General features: G+C 36.2%; 1 protein-coding gene across 2 annotated transcripts in view; it reads right to left on the bottom strand.

Annotated features, from left to right (window-relative positions):
- Positions 1–4,914: 4,914 nt before the first annotated feature.
- Positions 4,915–18,089, bottom strand: part of LOC109057539 (contactin-4-like) — a 78,294-nt gene continuing 65,119 nt past the window's right edge. For both annotated transcript variants that reach the window (XM_042758764.1, XM_042758765.1), the window contains 7 exons: positions 17,070–17,140; positions 15,030–15,264; positions 14,603–14,718; positions 10,102–10,282; positions 7,639–7,751; positions 5,443–5,611; positions 4,915–5,301 (listed from right to left, as the gene is read on the bottom strand). In XM_042758764.1, coding sequence (XP_042614698.1) covers positions 5,207–5,301; positions 5,443–5,611; positions 7,639–7,751; positions 10,102–10,282; positions 14,603–14,718; positions 15,030–15,264; positions 17,070–17,140 — 980 coding nt within the window. In that variant the 3' untranslated portion in view covers positions 4,915–5,206. The remainder of the gene's footprint in view (positions 5,302–5,442; positions 5,612–7,638; positions 7,752–10,101; positions 10,283–14,602; positions 14,719–15,029; positions 15,265–17,069; positions 17,141–18,089) is intronic.

The raw sequence follows: 18,089 nt of genomic DNA, 5'->3' as shown, positions 1-18,089 counted from the left end.
AAGCAATAAGAAAATACTTTTTGAAAAGATACAGACACCTCTGAAATAAAAAAAAAAAAAAAATATATATATATATATATATATATATCTATATATATATATATATATATATATATATATATATATATAATATAAAGGAATATATGTTGGATGTCTTCTTTTGATATACCTCTCCTCCTTTTTAAAATTTTCATTTATTTGTTTATTATTATTTTTTATTTATGTGTTACCTTAAAAAAAGGGAAAGTGAAAATGATAAATGATCATTTTACTATGACTAAGAGGTGTGGTTATAAGTGCATGATATAATTATGTTAATTTTGACATTCACCAATGACATTTCAGTCAGTATTTACTCATCCCCATGTCTTCCATTAAGCACAAAATGGGATGTTTTACAATATGTTAACACTGCTTATTTACATACAACAAAATCATTTAGTAACCACAAGCTGCTATAAATTACAAAAAAGCAGCAATGAAGTTAGCATGAAATCAAAATCAACCCCTATTATTTTCTTAATATATTATTTGTTTAAATGCACATAATTCATCCACACAAATTAAAATTCCATTTATTATAAAATATTATTTATTCCAATTTCAAATATAATGTATTCCTGTGGTTGCAAAGCTGAATTTTCAGTCTTCAGTCACATGATCCTTCAGAAATTCTAATATGCTGATTTGATGCTTAAGAGACTTTCGGATTATCAGTGTCGAAAACTGCTATATATTTTTTGTGGAAACCATGATACTTTTTTTTTTTTTCAGGATTCTGTGATAAAAAAAAAACAAATCTTTACTGTCACTTTCCATCAATTTAATGCATCCTTGCTGAACAAAAATACAACTTCTCAACAGTTTTATATAATTTATAATTTAAGAAATAAGTTTCAGACTTTTACACTGTTTTCACAGCTTTGTGTGAGGAACAGACCACAAAAAAATTTAATCTCAACTCTCATTTTTGCAATGCATCGTGATTACAAGAAACTTGAGAACCGATGGTGTTTGTCATCACTGACGTCAACCATGCATGATTCATATGGAAACACAATGTTTGAATATGTTCCATTGTGTATTACAGAATGTAATGTTTGGTTGTACTGTTTCTTTAACAGTGATGCAATAGACCTCACTGGAATTAAAGCATATTAGCACTCTTATCTCAATTAAGTTTTCCCACTGACTCATATATACTTCTGTCTTGTCTCCCTGGTGGTGAAATTTGTTTTATGGCCCTCACCTGCTTGTACTTGAAACCAGCTAAATAGGCCACCAGCCTTCAATACTATGACCTTCTTCTCAACCTTTCCCAACTTCTAAACCATTCATTATCTTACCAGTTTCCCCCCGTGCCGCTGCACACTAACAAGTGAACTATGACAGCCCTTTTCTATCATTGAAATGATTAATTTGAATAGCCAAAGGTTTCCTCACAATTATTTCTCCATTTATATATCCGAGGGCCTTTATAAACTGCTATGACTACCTAAGAAATATCTGGCCCATATTTTCTCCATTCATTTTTGCATAAGATCCATTACATCGCTGCGGGGTAGAATTTTTAATCTGCCCCCACTTCAATAAGCACATCTCTGCCTACCTTGGTAATATTGTCAAAAAAAGGAAGGTGCTTATTATTTATCAGTGCCAGGATTGATAAGAAGGGGCTGAGAAGTGCTGGTAAATGTCTACAGTTGGGTCCAAATGAGACCACTTTTTTTCCCCACAAAGTAAAACAAAAACATAATCCAAATGGAAACTGAAATCATGTCTTTCCTTTAGAGCACTGAAGTCTTTGTTTAAGGCAGCAAAGTGTCTGACATATGCCATACTGGGATCGTACTGCAATCAGATAAGGTAAAACTCCCTTGCAATGTGAACAAGGGTTTATTACAGCCATTTGTGAGATTATGCAGACACATTGGCTTGGCAAAAGTAGTGATTAGGCAGCAGTCTTCCCATGTCTCGCTTCCATATGGGTCTTTACAGCTTCAGTGAAGCCATTAATTTAGGAGGATCAGTGCGAGAAATATCAGTACCCACCGAAATTTGGTCAGACTCACAGGCACTATTGAAGGGCACCAAATGACATGCAAGGAGGACTTCCAAAAGCCTCTGTAACTGCCTACTACTGCTCCCATTTCAGCTGGACTAGTATTTATGGTTAAATCCCCTGGTAGCCCAACAAGTAGGAGCAGTTCTCTGGAGATTACGTCCGTGTTCACACACTTACCTGTCAGTGTTCCTGACAAGCTTATTCCTCTGAGCTCTTGGAATAAACTCATACACCTTCACTGTGAAATCTACTTTAGCAAACTCCATTTCACACCTCAACTGTAGCCCGGTTTCATAGCTTCATATGATGTTGGTAAATAAACATGTAGGATGCTGCTTATTGAGTGAACATTTAATTCCTAAAAAAGATACAGACATTAGGCTACTTCTAGTTTTGTTTGGTGGTTTGATAAACATGTGACTAAGGTTACACCATTTTGGCATTGCAATGGACTATGATATCATAATTAAATATACAGTAATTAGAATATCAGCACCTTTAAGCACAGTTTATTTATCAGAATGTACATTGGAGTCCAGAAGACCACTTTGAAAATCTGGGATTTTTCCCTCCCAAATTAACACCAAGTTTTTGGACTTCAGTTATGAGATGCTGTAATGGAATAGTTCAAGTAAAAATGAAAATATATATATCATAATATTGCTTTCTCCAGTGAAAAAGTCATCTCATCTGAATCAGGGGAAAAAAATGCACATACAGTATAAAGCACTGTTTATAAGCAAGTTCTAAACAAATATATCAGTAGATGTTTACATGAGAGGACAACGGGGAATGGACTTTTTCACTGGAGGAAGCGTTTTATGTAGTATGGACTATTTTGGCCAGCAGTGATGGTTTTGACTTAAAACATCACAATGATGGACTTGTTTCTTTAAAATACGCAGCTTTTCATTTGGATTACATGTGGATTATTGTGATGTTTTTATCAGCTGTTTGGACTCTCATTCTGACGGCACCCATTCACTGCAGAGGATCCATTGGTAATCCATGCTAAATTTCTGATCAAGACACAATCTTATCTACATCTCAGATGGTGTGAGGGTGAGTAAATTTTCAGCAAATTTTCATTTCTGGGTGAACTTTTCATTGAAGAACAAGATACTTTTTGGAAGCTGGATTAGATGATCAACAGGTTTTACACAAACTTCTAGAGATGTGTCAGTTCAAGTCCACTAAAGTATGGGGGGAATGCAAATAAGAAGAAATTCATGTTGTTTCACACTTCAACATTTCAATTAAATTATTTTGATACTATAATTTGCACCGAAAAGAAAGCTGCATTTAATTAGATATTTGCAAAATAGGAGCATTTTTCACTAGCTCAGATTTTGGATCCACAGTGTGTGTGTGTGTGTGTGTGTGTGTGTGTTTGTGTGTGTGCATATATATATATATAGTAATTTAAATGACTGTCAGTAAGTATGCCTGCTGTCTTTACACTCTCATCCAGCAGAGACTAATCTCAGTCTATTGGTAATTACCAATCAGTATGCAAGTCTTTGAAGGAATCGTCTCCAGGCAACCATATAGATCAGCCAAGTTCTATTCCATTCATCAAATTAGAATGAAACGTCTCCTCCCAGATCAAAAATGCTGTAATGTGTGTTGGAGGCTATTACTGATACTGTAGCTAATCATATATTCGCTCTACTAATATTTCAATATGAAATTTTATTTAATTTATCTCTCAGAGATTGTACAGGATTAATACAAAGGTATTAAATAGGCCAAAACACATACATAACAGTAAAATAAAAAACACCAGACAAATACGTTACATTTATAAAATGCAAAATTTCAAAATAAGGCATAAATGTGGATACTATTAGGTGATTTAGTATTTAAAAGTAAAACATTAAAAACATTGGAAAAAAAATAAAACAAAATTAAACACAGATACAATAAACACATTTTAAAATAAATATTGCAAAATCAACAGAAATTAAAAGTTAAAAAGCAATAATAAATTAAGTAAAACATAAAAAGTTTTTCACTATGCATGATAAATACAAACAGATAAACATAAAAAAAAAAAATTTGATTTAAAAATAATCAAATTAACTGTAGAGGATATAAAACTTTTTTTTTCTTTTTCGATGTATGAATTGTGATATTTAGAAAACATGAAACCACCAGAGAGAATATCTGTTTAAGTTAAGTTCTGATGACACACTTTGGTCTCATCTTCAAGCATACAAACTCAGCAGATGTTCACAAGAAATATGTTCACAGGAACAAACATGATGAATAATCTTTGAGAGATATCAGGAAGAAAACTGTCTCCCATAGCATAAGAAGAAATCATAATTGAACTGATGAATTATGGGTTGAACTTAAAGGAACAAGAAATGTGTTTCATAAGAAATCAAATGATTGACTTTTGTAATTGTCCAAAATAATAAATCATACTAACTAGCAGCAAGAAATCTGTGTAATTAACCAGAAACTATGTATCACACCAAACTGTCGCTATTCTTTAAAACAATAATATCTCTCAAGGCTTATGCAAAACAACAATGCATTTCATCTATCTAAAGGCCTTTTTACATACACATACACAGCGTCACTGACTTGACTGACGTGTGTAAAAGGAAAAACAGCATGGGTATAATTCATAATTCAAGGATTTCTCTTAAAGATCCAACATTCCTGGTCACTACTGCATCACATGACTTAATATTGTGCTCTATTTGAATCTCAGTTCTGAATACCTAAGCAAAAAAAAAAAAAAAAAAGAGAGAAAACCTGCATTTTTGCATAAAATCTACATACAAAAGACGAATAGTTTGACAAAGAGGTAAAAAAAAAAAAAAAAAAAAAACAATAGAGCTGAGTCACCAATTTTTTTTCCTCTTTAAAAAAAAGGAAAATAAATCCACTATATCTACCCAATCAGATTTTTTTTTTTAAGTATTAAAGCTGATGTGTGTATTTTTTTTTTTTTTTTCAATTGTTAAATATTTCCTCATATCTATTTATCAATTCCAAGTAAGTCATTTTTAGGTTAATTTCTCTCAGCAGCAGACAGTGTTTGGGAAACCATAATCGTTTTTGAAATTCTATTTGGTGATATTAGTGGCATAGAAGTGACACCCTTGAGCTTTAAATAAAGGCAAAATTCTATGAAAACAACCATGACAAGATCAGAAACACTACTCCGTGAACATGGGCCATCTTGCTTGCGTCTGAACTGAAGTATCCCCTGGAGTTCAGGCCTGTGATGGAGAGGAACACAAAGACATCACAGACAGGATTATACGAAGGAGGCCATTACAAATGTCAAACAGTTGGATTCTGTGAGTACAAGCTCAAACATCAGTGTGCACCGCTCTTAATGAGCTCATATGAAGCCTCACTTGACATCTTTGGAATGCGTATAGGGCCGCTGCTGCTGCCGTCTCCTCCGTCACTCAGGGTTTTGATCTGAACGAGCAGGTCCTCTTCTGATGGCAACTGAAGCTCTACGGACGTCCTGTTGGTCTCGACTATGCTGTTTCCCCTGTGCCAGTTTTGACGATACACAACCTGTGCGGGAGAAAGCAGGTCTGTGAAATCCAGCTAGTCTGTGTCAATTAGCTACAAACACAAAAAGTCACAACAACAACAAGGATATTTAATTATGTTCATCAGCCCCAAAACATATTTGAACACTTAATGCTGAAAAAAAATAATAATAAAAAAAATGTTGGAATGTGATTAGATAAAATATCAAACGGAAAAAGCATTTATTATGAAGAAAAATAGCCCAATAGCACAAAATCTATCTATCTATCTATCTATCTATCTATCTATCTATCTATCTATCTATCTATCTATCTATCTATCTATCTATCTATCTATCTATCTATCTATCTATCTATCTATCTATCTATCTATCTATCTATCTAATAAAACAATAAAAAAAGTGTATGAAAGTCTGTTTCACACAATCATCTTGCAATCTTCAAAACCCAGGTAAGAGAGGGAATACAAATTAAATAATCATTAGAAATTTCAAATTTCAAATTGATTTTCAGTGGGAGGATTATTACTATGTTTACTGACATATCTTGCTGTGAAAAAAAAAAAAAAAAAGGTTTCACAATCCATAAATCATTTAAATACAATTTTTTTCAGGCTGACAGTGCAAAACAAATAGCCCCAAAACTGATATTCTTTCTTACTCATACAGACTAGAAAATGTATGATTATTGATTGTATTATTCTGCAGGCGCCTCACAGCGGACGGTTAGGACTGCAAATGAATAGTGCTTCTGTCTTATGAAAATGTCTTTGGTGAGGCCTCGCTAAGCTCATAGCTCCAGATGGAGGATAGCATCAGAGCCGTCCAGCTGTTCGCAGACCCTACAAACCTCTATATTTCAGAGAGGCCATCCTCAATTAGCTGGCTGCATGCTGCAGCAAATTAATTTGCTCAAAAGAAATGAATCACATTGGACAGATTTTAATCCTCTTTCTGTACATTTTGTGTGAACTCTTGCTACAGATGAATCGGATTTTGACACAGCAGGCGTTCGGAGCAGCTTGTTCTGAAATGTAAAAGAGCCTCAGATGTTTCTGAACTGTATGTATGACCTTGAGTGTGAAAGGAAATTTGAAAAAAAAAAAAATTAAAGCTCACATGAAGGGGAAATCAAATCTAGAGTGTGAAATATGTTTAGAAAATGCCTTTTCATTTAATGTCTAATCAGATATTTGTTCGGAATTCATTCACTTTTACTATTTATCATTTATATTTTTTGCTAAGGTTCTTTCTAAAAACCTCAATGACAGAACCCTGAGTTCTTAATTCATAATTTTACTAAAAGTTTTGCTAGCATAAAGGAGAAAGAGAAGCCTCTGTTGAGGAGAGAGATTTGATTTGTTTTCACCAATTGCATAAGATGACATTTTAACATTTCTAACACAACTGGAGATCTAAACTTGCATCCAATCATACGAACAGGAACAAATGCTGGTAACAATTTACAGTAAGGTTGCATATGTTAAAGGGATAGTTCACCTAAAAAATTAAATTCTGTCATTATGTACTCACCCTCATGTTGTTCCAAACCTGAATGCATTTTTTTTCAGCACAACACAACACAAAAGAAGATATTTTGAAGAATGTTGGTCGCCACATAGTTTTGGTTCCCATTGACTTCTATTGTGTTTCTTGGAAGTCAGTGGAAACCAAAACTGTACAGTTGCCAACATTCTTCAAAATATCTTCTATTTAAATTTTTAGGTGGATTTTCCCTTTAAGACGTGACTTTATGATATATGGAAACTAGCATTAAATACAATACTATGCAAAATGATTTGCACTTCAACTAAGAAGTTCAAAGGAAGTTACGTGAGCATATCTGAAAAGGCTTCACAAGCACTTCAAAAAAAAAAAAAAAGTAATGAAAAAACAGTATATAATGCAACTTTCAAAGGTAGTGTTCTCAGTCATTTATCTCTTGAGTTGTTTTATGTGAAACACCAGCTTATGTGGCACACTGATACAGCATGTTTATCAGCAAAGCAACAGAAGAGCGAGAGCAAAAAAAAAAAAAAAAACAGATTACCTTGTAGCCGGTTACTTCTGATTCATTGTCCATTGCCTTCACATGTTCCCAGTTCAGAAAGACTTTTGAGTTTGTCAGGTTCCACTCAATGTTCCCTGGGGGTTGACTTGGAGCTAAAAGACATAAATCATATTCTGATTTACTTCCAACGTATGTAATATGACTGAACAACATCTCCCGTATATTTTGTCCTTTGCAATCTTAACAATCAGCAGGGCACCAGCTGAGGTATCATCTAAATCTAAGACTTTCAAAGCTCACTGGCGCTGATTCAGTTCAGCTTGGCTCTCCCTTTAAATTAGCTGGACTATAAATGGAACTTTAGGAGTCATTTTAAAGTAACAGCAAAAAAAAAAAAAAAAAAAAAAAAAAAAAAAAAAAACCCTGCTATGAAACAAAGAAACAGTGTGCAGAACATTAAAGCAATATCTCACCCTAAAATGTAAATTCTGTGATCATTTATTCACCCTCTTGCCTTTCAAATCCCTTAACAAATCTCTTTTTAAGACAACAAAGTAGAGTAGACAATCTTTAAAATTTCTCCTTTTGTGTTCCTCAGTGGAAAACAATGTTGGGTTTGGCACAACGTCTGGATGAATAAATAATGCCTGATTTTCATTGTAGACTCAGCTATACTTTTAAGACATTTCTGTTTATAATTTCACAATTTTCACACTAAAAAATGAGTTTTAATTCATTATGTGTGACGTTCATATAGAAATAAAGGCAAAAAACCTGCATCTTATTAAAAAAAAAAAAACTTCCTGTTGTTATGTATTACAGATTCTGATGTGCCAGACATTTTAATGCTGCTTGAATGTCAGCATGCCCTTCTTTTGTTTATTTCCATAACTCCCTAACAGTAAAATAGTTGCCACTGATGTAGGGTTGCTTTGGAGCAATTTGATGAATTTTGTGTTTGCCATTGCCTGGTCATGTGCCCACACAAACAATTCTACTTTTCACAGTAATTGAGGAATTTATACATAGTTTAACCACAATTGAGCACTGAACCAGGGGAAATCTGACCTCTTTTCTCATCAAATTTCATGGCTAGGACTTCACCACGTATTCATAGTTTTAAAAAATTGAGGATAATAGCTGTATATTTGAAGCAATTTAACTAATGATACGCAACCCACCAAGTCTACTATACATACTATTATGATAACTATACTAGATCATAACAGTGGATGGTGGTATTACGGTATGTTTAGTCAGAGAATCTGCCATACAAAGGAAAAAGGACAATTGGCTATCTGCTCTGACACAAAGAAAGAGATCTGTCAAGCTTTTTATTTTAAAACGGCCTTAATTATATGCTCAGTCTATTAGCTGAAAATAGCCATAAGACTACCTCCATAGTAATGTTATAGTTTATCTGATGAGTTTCTGGCTCAGTTAAACACAGTTTTTTGTTCTCAATTATTGGCATCAGATAATGTGCCTATTTAGCCATGATAGTTTAACAAAGGCCACCTTAATCTCTTATAGTGTTGAGAAAACCCCACTAAGAGTTTAACAGGGTAGGGTTATGATGCGATCAGGCCCCTAATTTATATATATACACATTCTGTATATACTGGGGCAAACTTTAATTTTTGGGTGAACTACCCCTGTATTACACATTTAAAACCCATTAATCTCATGGCATTATTTACATAATTGTAACTAAAGTGTAAATGCATTCAGGCCACATCTGAGTTGCAATCAATACCAATTCAAATGCAGCTTCTGGTAAAAAAAAAAATTAAAAAAAATCAAATAAATAAGTAATACAAATAAGTAATACAAATAAAATAAATCTCTTCATATAAACAAAATAAGGCTTTGTCTGTGCTCTTTCCATTTAAAATTAGAGGCAACCACTGCATTTTAATCATGATCCAAATAAAGATGCTGCATACATGCAACATGAGCAGTTTTTAATTTAAATTATACTGTATAATTTAGAAATTTTGAGGCAAAAACAGAATGGTTTGACTTCAATTTTGTGAAACTATACATACAAATATCTGCATGAAAAAGCAGACGAGCTGAATGAGATGCAGATTCACTCTCTGCCAGCAGGTGGTGTTTAAAGCATTTCCTTGGTTTCTGCTGTAAAGGACGCAGCGCTACACTTTGAACTTTAATATGCATTATACAGAGGCAAGATGAAAAGAAAAAAATACCATCTAAACTTTTCTAAAGACAGTAAGTTCCCCTCAGACATGCATTCATATAAACTTCTATACCTAAATGAATCGCGATTTGTTTAGCATCTCAACCGATTTGAATCGTCACATATTTTAATCGATTTTCAACCGGCTCACGGTTAGTCGTTACATCCCTAAAAACAAATACAGAGGACTTAGATGCTTTAAAAAAAATTTAAATGGAGTTTGCCCAAAAACATTTCATGTCAACTACTCATTTATCTTGTTTGGTTAGAAATCATGTTTTTATAACAATATGACTTACGTGGCTTCTTGGTGGTGATGCTGATGGGTGTGCTGGAGGGCCCGGTGCCTGCGCTGTTGTGTGCTCTGACTGAAATCAGATAAAGCGTGCTTCCCTTCAGACCAGTGATAATGACTGAGCTTTCCGGGACCCTTACTCTCTCTGCATCGCTTTCAGGTGACCCATCCTCCAACCACTGCACCTGTAATAGTGATGGTGAAATTTAAAGATACATTAAATCATTTCATCTTTTACAATACAAAAATAAATAAATAAATAAGTTCTCCATCTAGCTGCTTGCAAAAAAAAAAGAAAAAAAAAAATACTAATACAAATACTTTGAAACTGATACTTTCACAACTGGTGCGGCCGAGAGTATAAAAGGGCACCTGTGAAATGCATCATCCACTTCTTGTCTGAAGGAGATGTACGCAGAAATGCCTGAAGCATGGCAAAAGAAATGCAACGTCTCGTTCCCCATGGTTACATGTGTAACCTGAGACATTCTTTTCGAAAGGGAATTCACGCTGCATCCCCTAGAGGGCGCTATGGGGAACGGTATACCCATCCCGCCATGCTAAAGGGATGAATGGCTTACTGGCTGAGCTAAGTCCAAGACTCAAAGGACTCACCCTTGCACCAGCAGCGCAATCATAGACCAGAGCTTCTCAAGAATGGAGAGAAGAGCTAACAAAATTGAGAGAAGAGTTAACAATGCCACATGCTCAGGATATCTAGTAAGGAGGCTCACAAGGAACCTACTATTCACCATTACACTTTGAGCAGAGCTCTGGGGAGTGGAGGCCTCAACTAGAGGAGGCCTATAAATGTTTGCAGAATCCAAAGAGGCTCAAAAAGAGCCTAGTCAACTTGGCAAAACTGCTCTTGTTAAGAGCAAACTGGGGTCTAACACAGATAGAAAGGTCATGAAGCCCTTACCATTAGCATGGATTTCAGAATAGGTGCGAAGCAGTTAGCCTGTGCTCTTACCATAAACATGGTAAACATTCAACATGACGAGACTCTAAAACTCTCTTGAAAGGAGGCTCACAGAAAGCCTACAATTCACAGATGCTATCCTAGCCGAGCTCTGGCAAGAGGAGGCCTCAATCAAGATAACTCTTTGTAGAGAGAGGAGGCCTGACGACACTGATGGTCACAGATGGTCCAGTTCTAGGAGCAGAGGCCTCATCATGATTAATCTCTAAGATGAGAGGAGGCCTATTTAAACCCCACGCTCAAGACATCTTGTTAGCAGTATCACAGAGAGCCTACAACCTGCAAAATTATGTCCTAGTGGAGCTCTGGTGAGTGGAGGCCTCAATAAAGATGGCTCTTTGTATAGGGAGAGAAGGCCTGACATCACTAGCAGTACCCACGGAGGTTCATAAAGAGCCTAACAACTACAATAACCTATCAACAATAACCGAGCTCTTGGATCGAAAACCTCAGCATAACAACTCTCTAAATCTAGAGGAGACTTAACGACACCCCGAGCTTAGAATACCATGCAAGGCGGCTCACAGAGAGCATACAGCTCGCAAACACTATCCAAACAGAGCTCTGGAGAACGAAGGGCCTCAATAAAGATAACTCTGTCAGAAGAGGTGGCCTGACAATGCTCATAATGGCCAAAGAGGCTCACAAAGAGCCTAGGGACTTAAACACAAACCGAGCTCTGGAAACGAAACCTTCAGCATGACGGCTCTCTAAATCAAGAGTAGACTAATGATATCCCATGCTCAGGATACAATGCAAAGAGGCTCACAGAGAGCCTACTACTTACAATTGCTAGCCTATAGCTGGGCTCATAGCTAACCCTACCTAAAAGCAGTGGACAAGGAGGCTCAGAAAGGCTAACAACTTAGGCCACTACCTAGCCAAGCTCTAGAAACGGAGCCCTGAACATGACAACTCTGTAAATAGAGAGGAGACCAAACTACACCCTATGCTCAGGACATCTTGCAAGAAGGCTCATAGAGAACCTACAAACCACAAATGCTGTCCTAGCAGAGCCCTGGGGAGCGGAGGCCTCAATAAAGATAACTCTGTCAAAAGAGGAGGCCTGACAACACTCACAGTAGCCAAGGAGGCTCACAAAGGGCCAAAGAACTTAGCAAACTGCCTGGCCGAGCTCTAGGAGCAGAAGTCTCAACATGACGACTCCCTAAGGTGAGAGGAGACCTAACTACTTCCCATACTCAGGACATCCTGCAAGGAGGCTCACAGAGAGCCTATAACTCACATATTTGCTAGCCTATATGGGCTTATAGGTAACCCTACATAAAAGCAGTGGCCAAGGAGGCTCAGAAAGCCTTACAACTCTGCACCACTGCGTGATGGAGCTCTGAGGATGGAGGCATCAGCATAACAACTCTCTAAGATGAGAGGAGGCTTAACTACGTCCTATACCCAGAATGGCTTACCAAGGAGGCTTACAGAAAGTCTAACAACTTGATAATGCTATCAGAGTGGAGCTCCTTATTGAACCTGCCATTCAGCAGAACATAAAAACCCAAATGTCCAGATTGGAGCCTTCAGTGAGGACGCATCAGCTACTGAGAAACAGAAAAGAAGCATAGACACATTCCCACCAAATATGGATTGCAGGGCACTGGCACTCAACTCTCATCCCTCAAGAGAGAGTCAAGCCCGGGTGGTACACTGAACGAGATGAAGTGTGATGCGGCACAAAATACGCGTTGCGTCCTTGAGTTTGAGGCTAAAATAAAGGGTTCTTTCAGTACGATTAAAAACAAAGAGAATTAAATAGTAGCATATTAAATTTTGGGGTGGCACCCGGGGTGGCCAGTCAGATTTCAGGGGTGTCCAGCAGATGCCAGAGGTGTTCACCTCTGGACAGCATTCCTCCCAAAAGCACGTCACATATCCCTCGAGAATAGGGACGGTGCGAATGGAGCTTTTTATTGAGAAATCCTTTCAGTGTGCTCCAAACTCATGTACAAAAAGTCTCCTGAAGACAAGAAAAGGATGTATCTCACAAGTGACCTTTTATGCTCTCGACTGCACCAGTTTTGACGTCATAGGCTGCCGCCTGCTGATGTCATGTTCATTGTAGTGTTTGGACTTATTCTTCAGACACCGATCATGGGCATTCTCCATAGCGCCCATAGGGGACACAGCGTAGTACCTGTAGAAATATATATATATATATATATATATATATATATACTTTAAAAACTGGTGAAGCAAAGCCATTTAAATTTTGAACACCTGTAACAAATCAGCAAATTGGATCAGATATTCTCAACTTAAAAGGGAGTACTTAGTTAAGACATTACAATAATGAAAACTATTCGCCTTTTTATCTAAAACCTTAAGAACTTGTAATAAACAATTTCAATCAGTTTAAGAATAGACTTATATTTTTGAGTCCAGGTAGTCATACAGTATGTAATATATGGAAGAATCATAGAATTCATAAACTAAAATGCTGCTTCCTTAGTCAAAGTATTTCCAATAAATCTAAAATTTGCTAAATTAAATTTCACTGTGTTAAAAACTTTCTTCACCTTTTTTGAAAGAAAGCAGAGAATCTATTATTATTCCTAAGTATTTAAATTCATGTACTACCTCAAGCTTCTGTCTTTGGACAAACAGATCTGCTTCTACATCCTGATATGCCCTTTTAGTAAAAACATGCATACAGTTTTCTTGACATTAAGATATAAACATGATTTAGTAAGCCATCATCTAATCCATCGTAGATTTCGATTTCTGTGCAGTTCTGCCTTTTTGCATGTACATACATACATACATACATGTACAGTATACATACATACACACACACACACACACACACAAATATTAATTTTAATGTTTGAATGGGCATGACGTTTCTGCTTGAGTAAGTGTGCTTTCAACCACACAGCTAAGAAATCGACTTGAGAAGAATGTCATTTTTGTTCCTGCATTAGCGTTCAATACACTAACTCTGTGACAAAGTCACTGTGACTTGGTTTCTTTTTTTACTTTGTTCAATAAACATCTGCACACTGCAGCAAGGGACTCTGGAAGTATTTGTGGATTTTCATATGTGCTTTTTTTACTACCCGAAGCTGTGAACGACTTTGTGGTTTCACCACGGAACAACCGCGTGACCTGGGATTTCTCGCGGAGGCTTGTTCAGGTTGGAAGGAGAGAAATGGGCAGAATCCTGTGGGTTTCTCACACAGTGAGAAACGACCTAGCAGCTGAAGTGTTTGCAGGAGGGGGAATTGATGTATGATGTCCACACATCTGAAAGGTGATTTATATAAGTGCCCAGAAAGCCTGCAAATTGGCGCTCCCCGGGAGACAGGACCAGCTGTGAGAAGACCTCTTCATTCTGCAGATGAGATTGTGAAAAATGTGGCCGGGGGATCACAGACTCTTGTTGGGGAACAGGAAATTGCACACCCTGCCATCAGCGCAGTGCATACATTAAGGAATCTGATTGAGGTGATGCAGTGTGAGGTCAGAGCATCTTTTTTCACTCCATCCATTTTTGGTATTTACATACCTCATAGCCTGTTATCCATCCTTTGCTGCCACTTTGGTGAACAGGTTCCCAGAATACCTCGATCTCAGATGCGGACAAACTACGGGCCCAAACTCTGGGAGGAGCAACTGAAGGTTCTGTTGATGTCAGACATATCAAAAATGAGGAAAGAAAGTGAAAAACAACAGGTAATGAGAACAGACAGTTTACAGGATTCATCCAACATCAGTCTTTAATGCTTAAATATACCACCTGTTTGCAAGAACTAATTGCGCTGTTAGCACACTTGCAAATAAAGAAATTACCATCAAAGTGCACTAACACAGCTGTAGAGGTAGTGTAATTAAAACTTGAAATGCATCCATCAACTTTGGTCATCCCTAAACGATGTCCAATAATGTCCTTGCACAATTTGCATACAATCAACACAGAACACAAGCATATTAACCTTCATCTGCTGAATATACAATGACCACAGGGCTAAACGGTCCCTCTCCAATCTCGTTGTATACACCAACTTTTACTTCAAACTGAGTGAGTGGCTGAAAAGTATCATTTTTATAAATGTATCGTGATGCATCTGCCGAGGCCAACACGCTCTGTTTCCATGTTGTGGTGCCGAGGGGACGAAATGCCACCACATATCCAAACTTTTCTCCATTTTGTAGCTCCTCTGGCACAGGCTGTGGGAAAAGAATTTAAGAATTAAATAGTGTTAGGTGATTCACTAAAAAAAGTTTTCCTTCCTTAATGAAACAGTGCTTTACATTTACATTTATGCATTTGGCAGATGGTTTCATCCAAAGCACCTTACATGTACTTAACGGCTTTAATGAGGGAAAGATCTACAATCCCATTAAGCATATTGTTTGTTGCAAAATATGCGTACAAATGTTTAATATTACAAGGAATTAAATACTAATATATATATATTTTTTGTTTATTCCTTCAGAATCTGATAAAATCATGTTTAACAGCGGAATTTGTGATAAAAAAAAACAAAACAAAACAAAAAAAAAAAAAAAAAAAAAAAACACAAAAAAAAAACACGACATTACCCAGATTTAGAATTGCAGAAAATTTTAACAATCATGTAGTCATGTCCAGCAAATCATGCCAAAAAAACTTCTCTCTTGGTGCACCATGAGTGACAAACTGTAATAAAGTCTGTATCCCTATGCTCTCAAAATAACTAAATAATTGTGTGTGTATGTGTGTGTGTATGTGTGTATGTGTGTGTATATATATATATATATATATATATATATATATATATATATATATATATGTGTGTGTGTGTGTGTGTGTGTGTGTGTGTGTATGTGTGTGTGTGTGGTTGTTTGTGTGTGTATATGTATGTATGTATGTATATATATATATATATATGTATATATGTATGCATGTCTGTATGTATACATACATATACACACATAAGCAACAACTTTAAATGAATAGCTTTATATTTCACCATTGTTTTATGAAATTGTAGCTCTATGCTTCATGGGATTGTAGTTCTTTCCTTTACTAAGTCTTTAAGTACACGGTCTGTACGTTTATCATTTTGTCTAGTTTTCAAATACTTTGTTGCATCAAATAAAAATGTATAATGTCGTATTCTCCTTGTAGCTGGTTGGTTTAGTTCACAGCTTATGCTTAAACAGAGACTCTTTAAAAATTCCTATTAAAAAAAAAACAATGCTGCTGAAAAAATTGGCGGGCACAATGCACTATATTAGCATGCTTGTAAAAACACCACTCAACCAATCAGATTCAAGCATCAGAGCTAACTATGAGTAATTTTATCATTATCATAACAAATACTTTGGAAAAAAAACAAAAGCAAGCACTGCTCTCCTCAACAAGTCCTGTGATTTGAGGGGTCACTCATGCCTGTAGCACAAACGACGTGGGACGATTTACAAAGCTTCATAGGGTAATAGGGTTGTTTAAAGTATCAGCAGTAATTTTAGTCCCTCAAAAATGCATTAAAGAAAAATCATTCAGCTGACATGGCATTACTGCAAGTTGACAAGTAATTTTCCGTGGTAGGTTTACATTGTTGTTTCCATAATCTGAAATCTATGGAATATAAGTAAATAAATTTGACAGATTTAAGCACTACTGTGTCAGTCAAGAAACCTCTAGACTTAGTGAAAAATGTGCCCTATTTTGAAAGTAATACTGTATTTAAACACACCGCTGAATATCTGCCGTGACAGCTGGTGAGATTACGAGAAAGCCATTGATAAACATTGTCATTTCAGATTTACTGGTATGAAAGCTGTCTCATATCTGCGTCTTCATTATGATTTACATACCAGAGGGAGCAATCCCACTGAGGCAAAGAGCAAAGATGACAACGCTTTCCCTTTTAATTAAACCTTGTCTAATTTAAACCACGTCACCGTGGAGAATTCCCTCAGAATCCGATTCAAAAGAGAAGACTGATTTGAAAACGCTAATGTCACAATAAAGATGCTGAGCTCACCTCCCAAACAATCACGAGTTCGCCTCGGCTTCCTCCCCCTCCGCTCACGTTAGCTGGGGCGACTTCAGGACCTGCCAGCCAAAACAGAGAACAGACAACAGAACAGAAGAAACAGGCTTTATACCTGTGGGACTGGTGGCAAATCCGGACACTTCCTTTTCCTGAGGTGTGGCTCAATTGTCTTTTCAAAATGGTTCAAAGAATCTGAATGAGGTAGAATGAAACAACCTGCAGATTTTCCAGTTTCCTGATGAAAAATGGTTGTCTGGTCTTAGCCTGTCTCTCAGCCTGGTTTTAGTGTTGTTTTGTACACTTTTTAGCTGAACACCAGCTTGACCAGGGTCGGAGACCAGTTAGACCAACTAAACCAACTAGCAAATCAAACCAGTTCAAGCTAGTGTAAGGTGTTTTAATGTAATGTGCATATACTGAATAATTATATATTAGCATTTTTTTTTTTTTTTTTAGTATGTGCTGGTTTATTTTATAGTTTAATGTATCCATATGCATACAGTGTAGATTGCAAGTTAAATTAACAGTGAGCTAAACATTGCTGAATATTATTTTATTATATCGTTAACAGTATTCTATTGTAACTTATTTACACTGGCTGGATGAAAATCAATTAAAAGTAAATAATGCCCAATTCCCCAGCCAAAGGGAACACTAATAACCATAACTGTGACTATGTACACTTCATAAATATTTACACTATTGTCCCACAGTGCAGTGCAATATGTTAACTTTTGATCAGTAATTATGACAGAAAATTACCTATAGCTTTGATTTCACAGTATAGATATTGCTGTTAAATATTGTAAAATCCTAATAAATGCAGCATCTCTCTTTATGAACTAAGCTTTATTTGCTGAATAATTGGGATCTTTAAGACAACAGCTGTTTGCGTGTCCTTTTCACGTGGGATTGTGTGATGAAGCCTGCATCTATTTGTGAATCGGTTATCAAAGTATTTGCACACAGTACCTGATCTTAAAATAGAGCCTTTCAAGTGTTACTGCT

The sequence above is a fragment of the Cyprinus carpio genome, chromosome A6 (assembly GCF_018340385.1).
Source record: "Cyprinus carpio isolate SPL01 chromosome A6, ASM1834038v1, whole genome shotgun sequence".
NCBI lineage: Eukaryota > Metazoa > Chordata > Actinopteri > Cypriniformes > Cyprinidae > Cyprinus > Cyprinus carpio.
The sequence above is the reverse complement of the archived record's forward strand: the minus strand, read 5'-3'. Positions and strand labels throughout refer to the sequence as shown.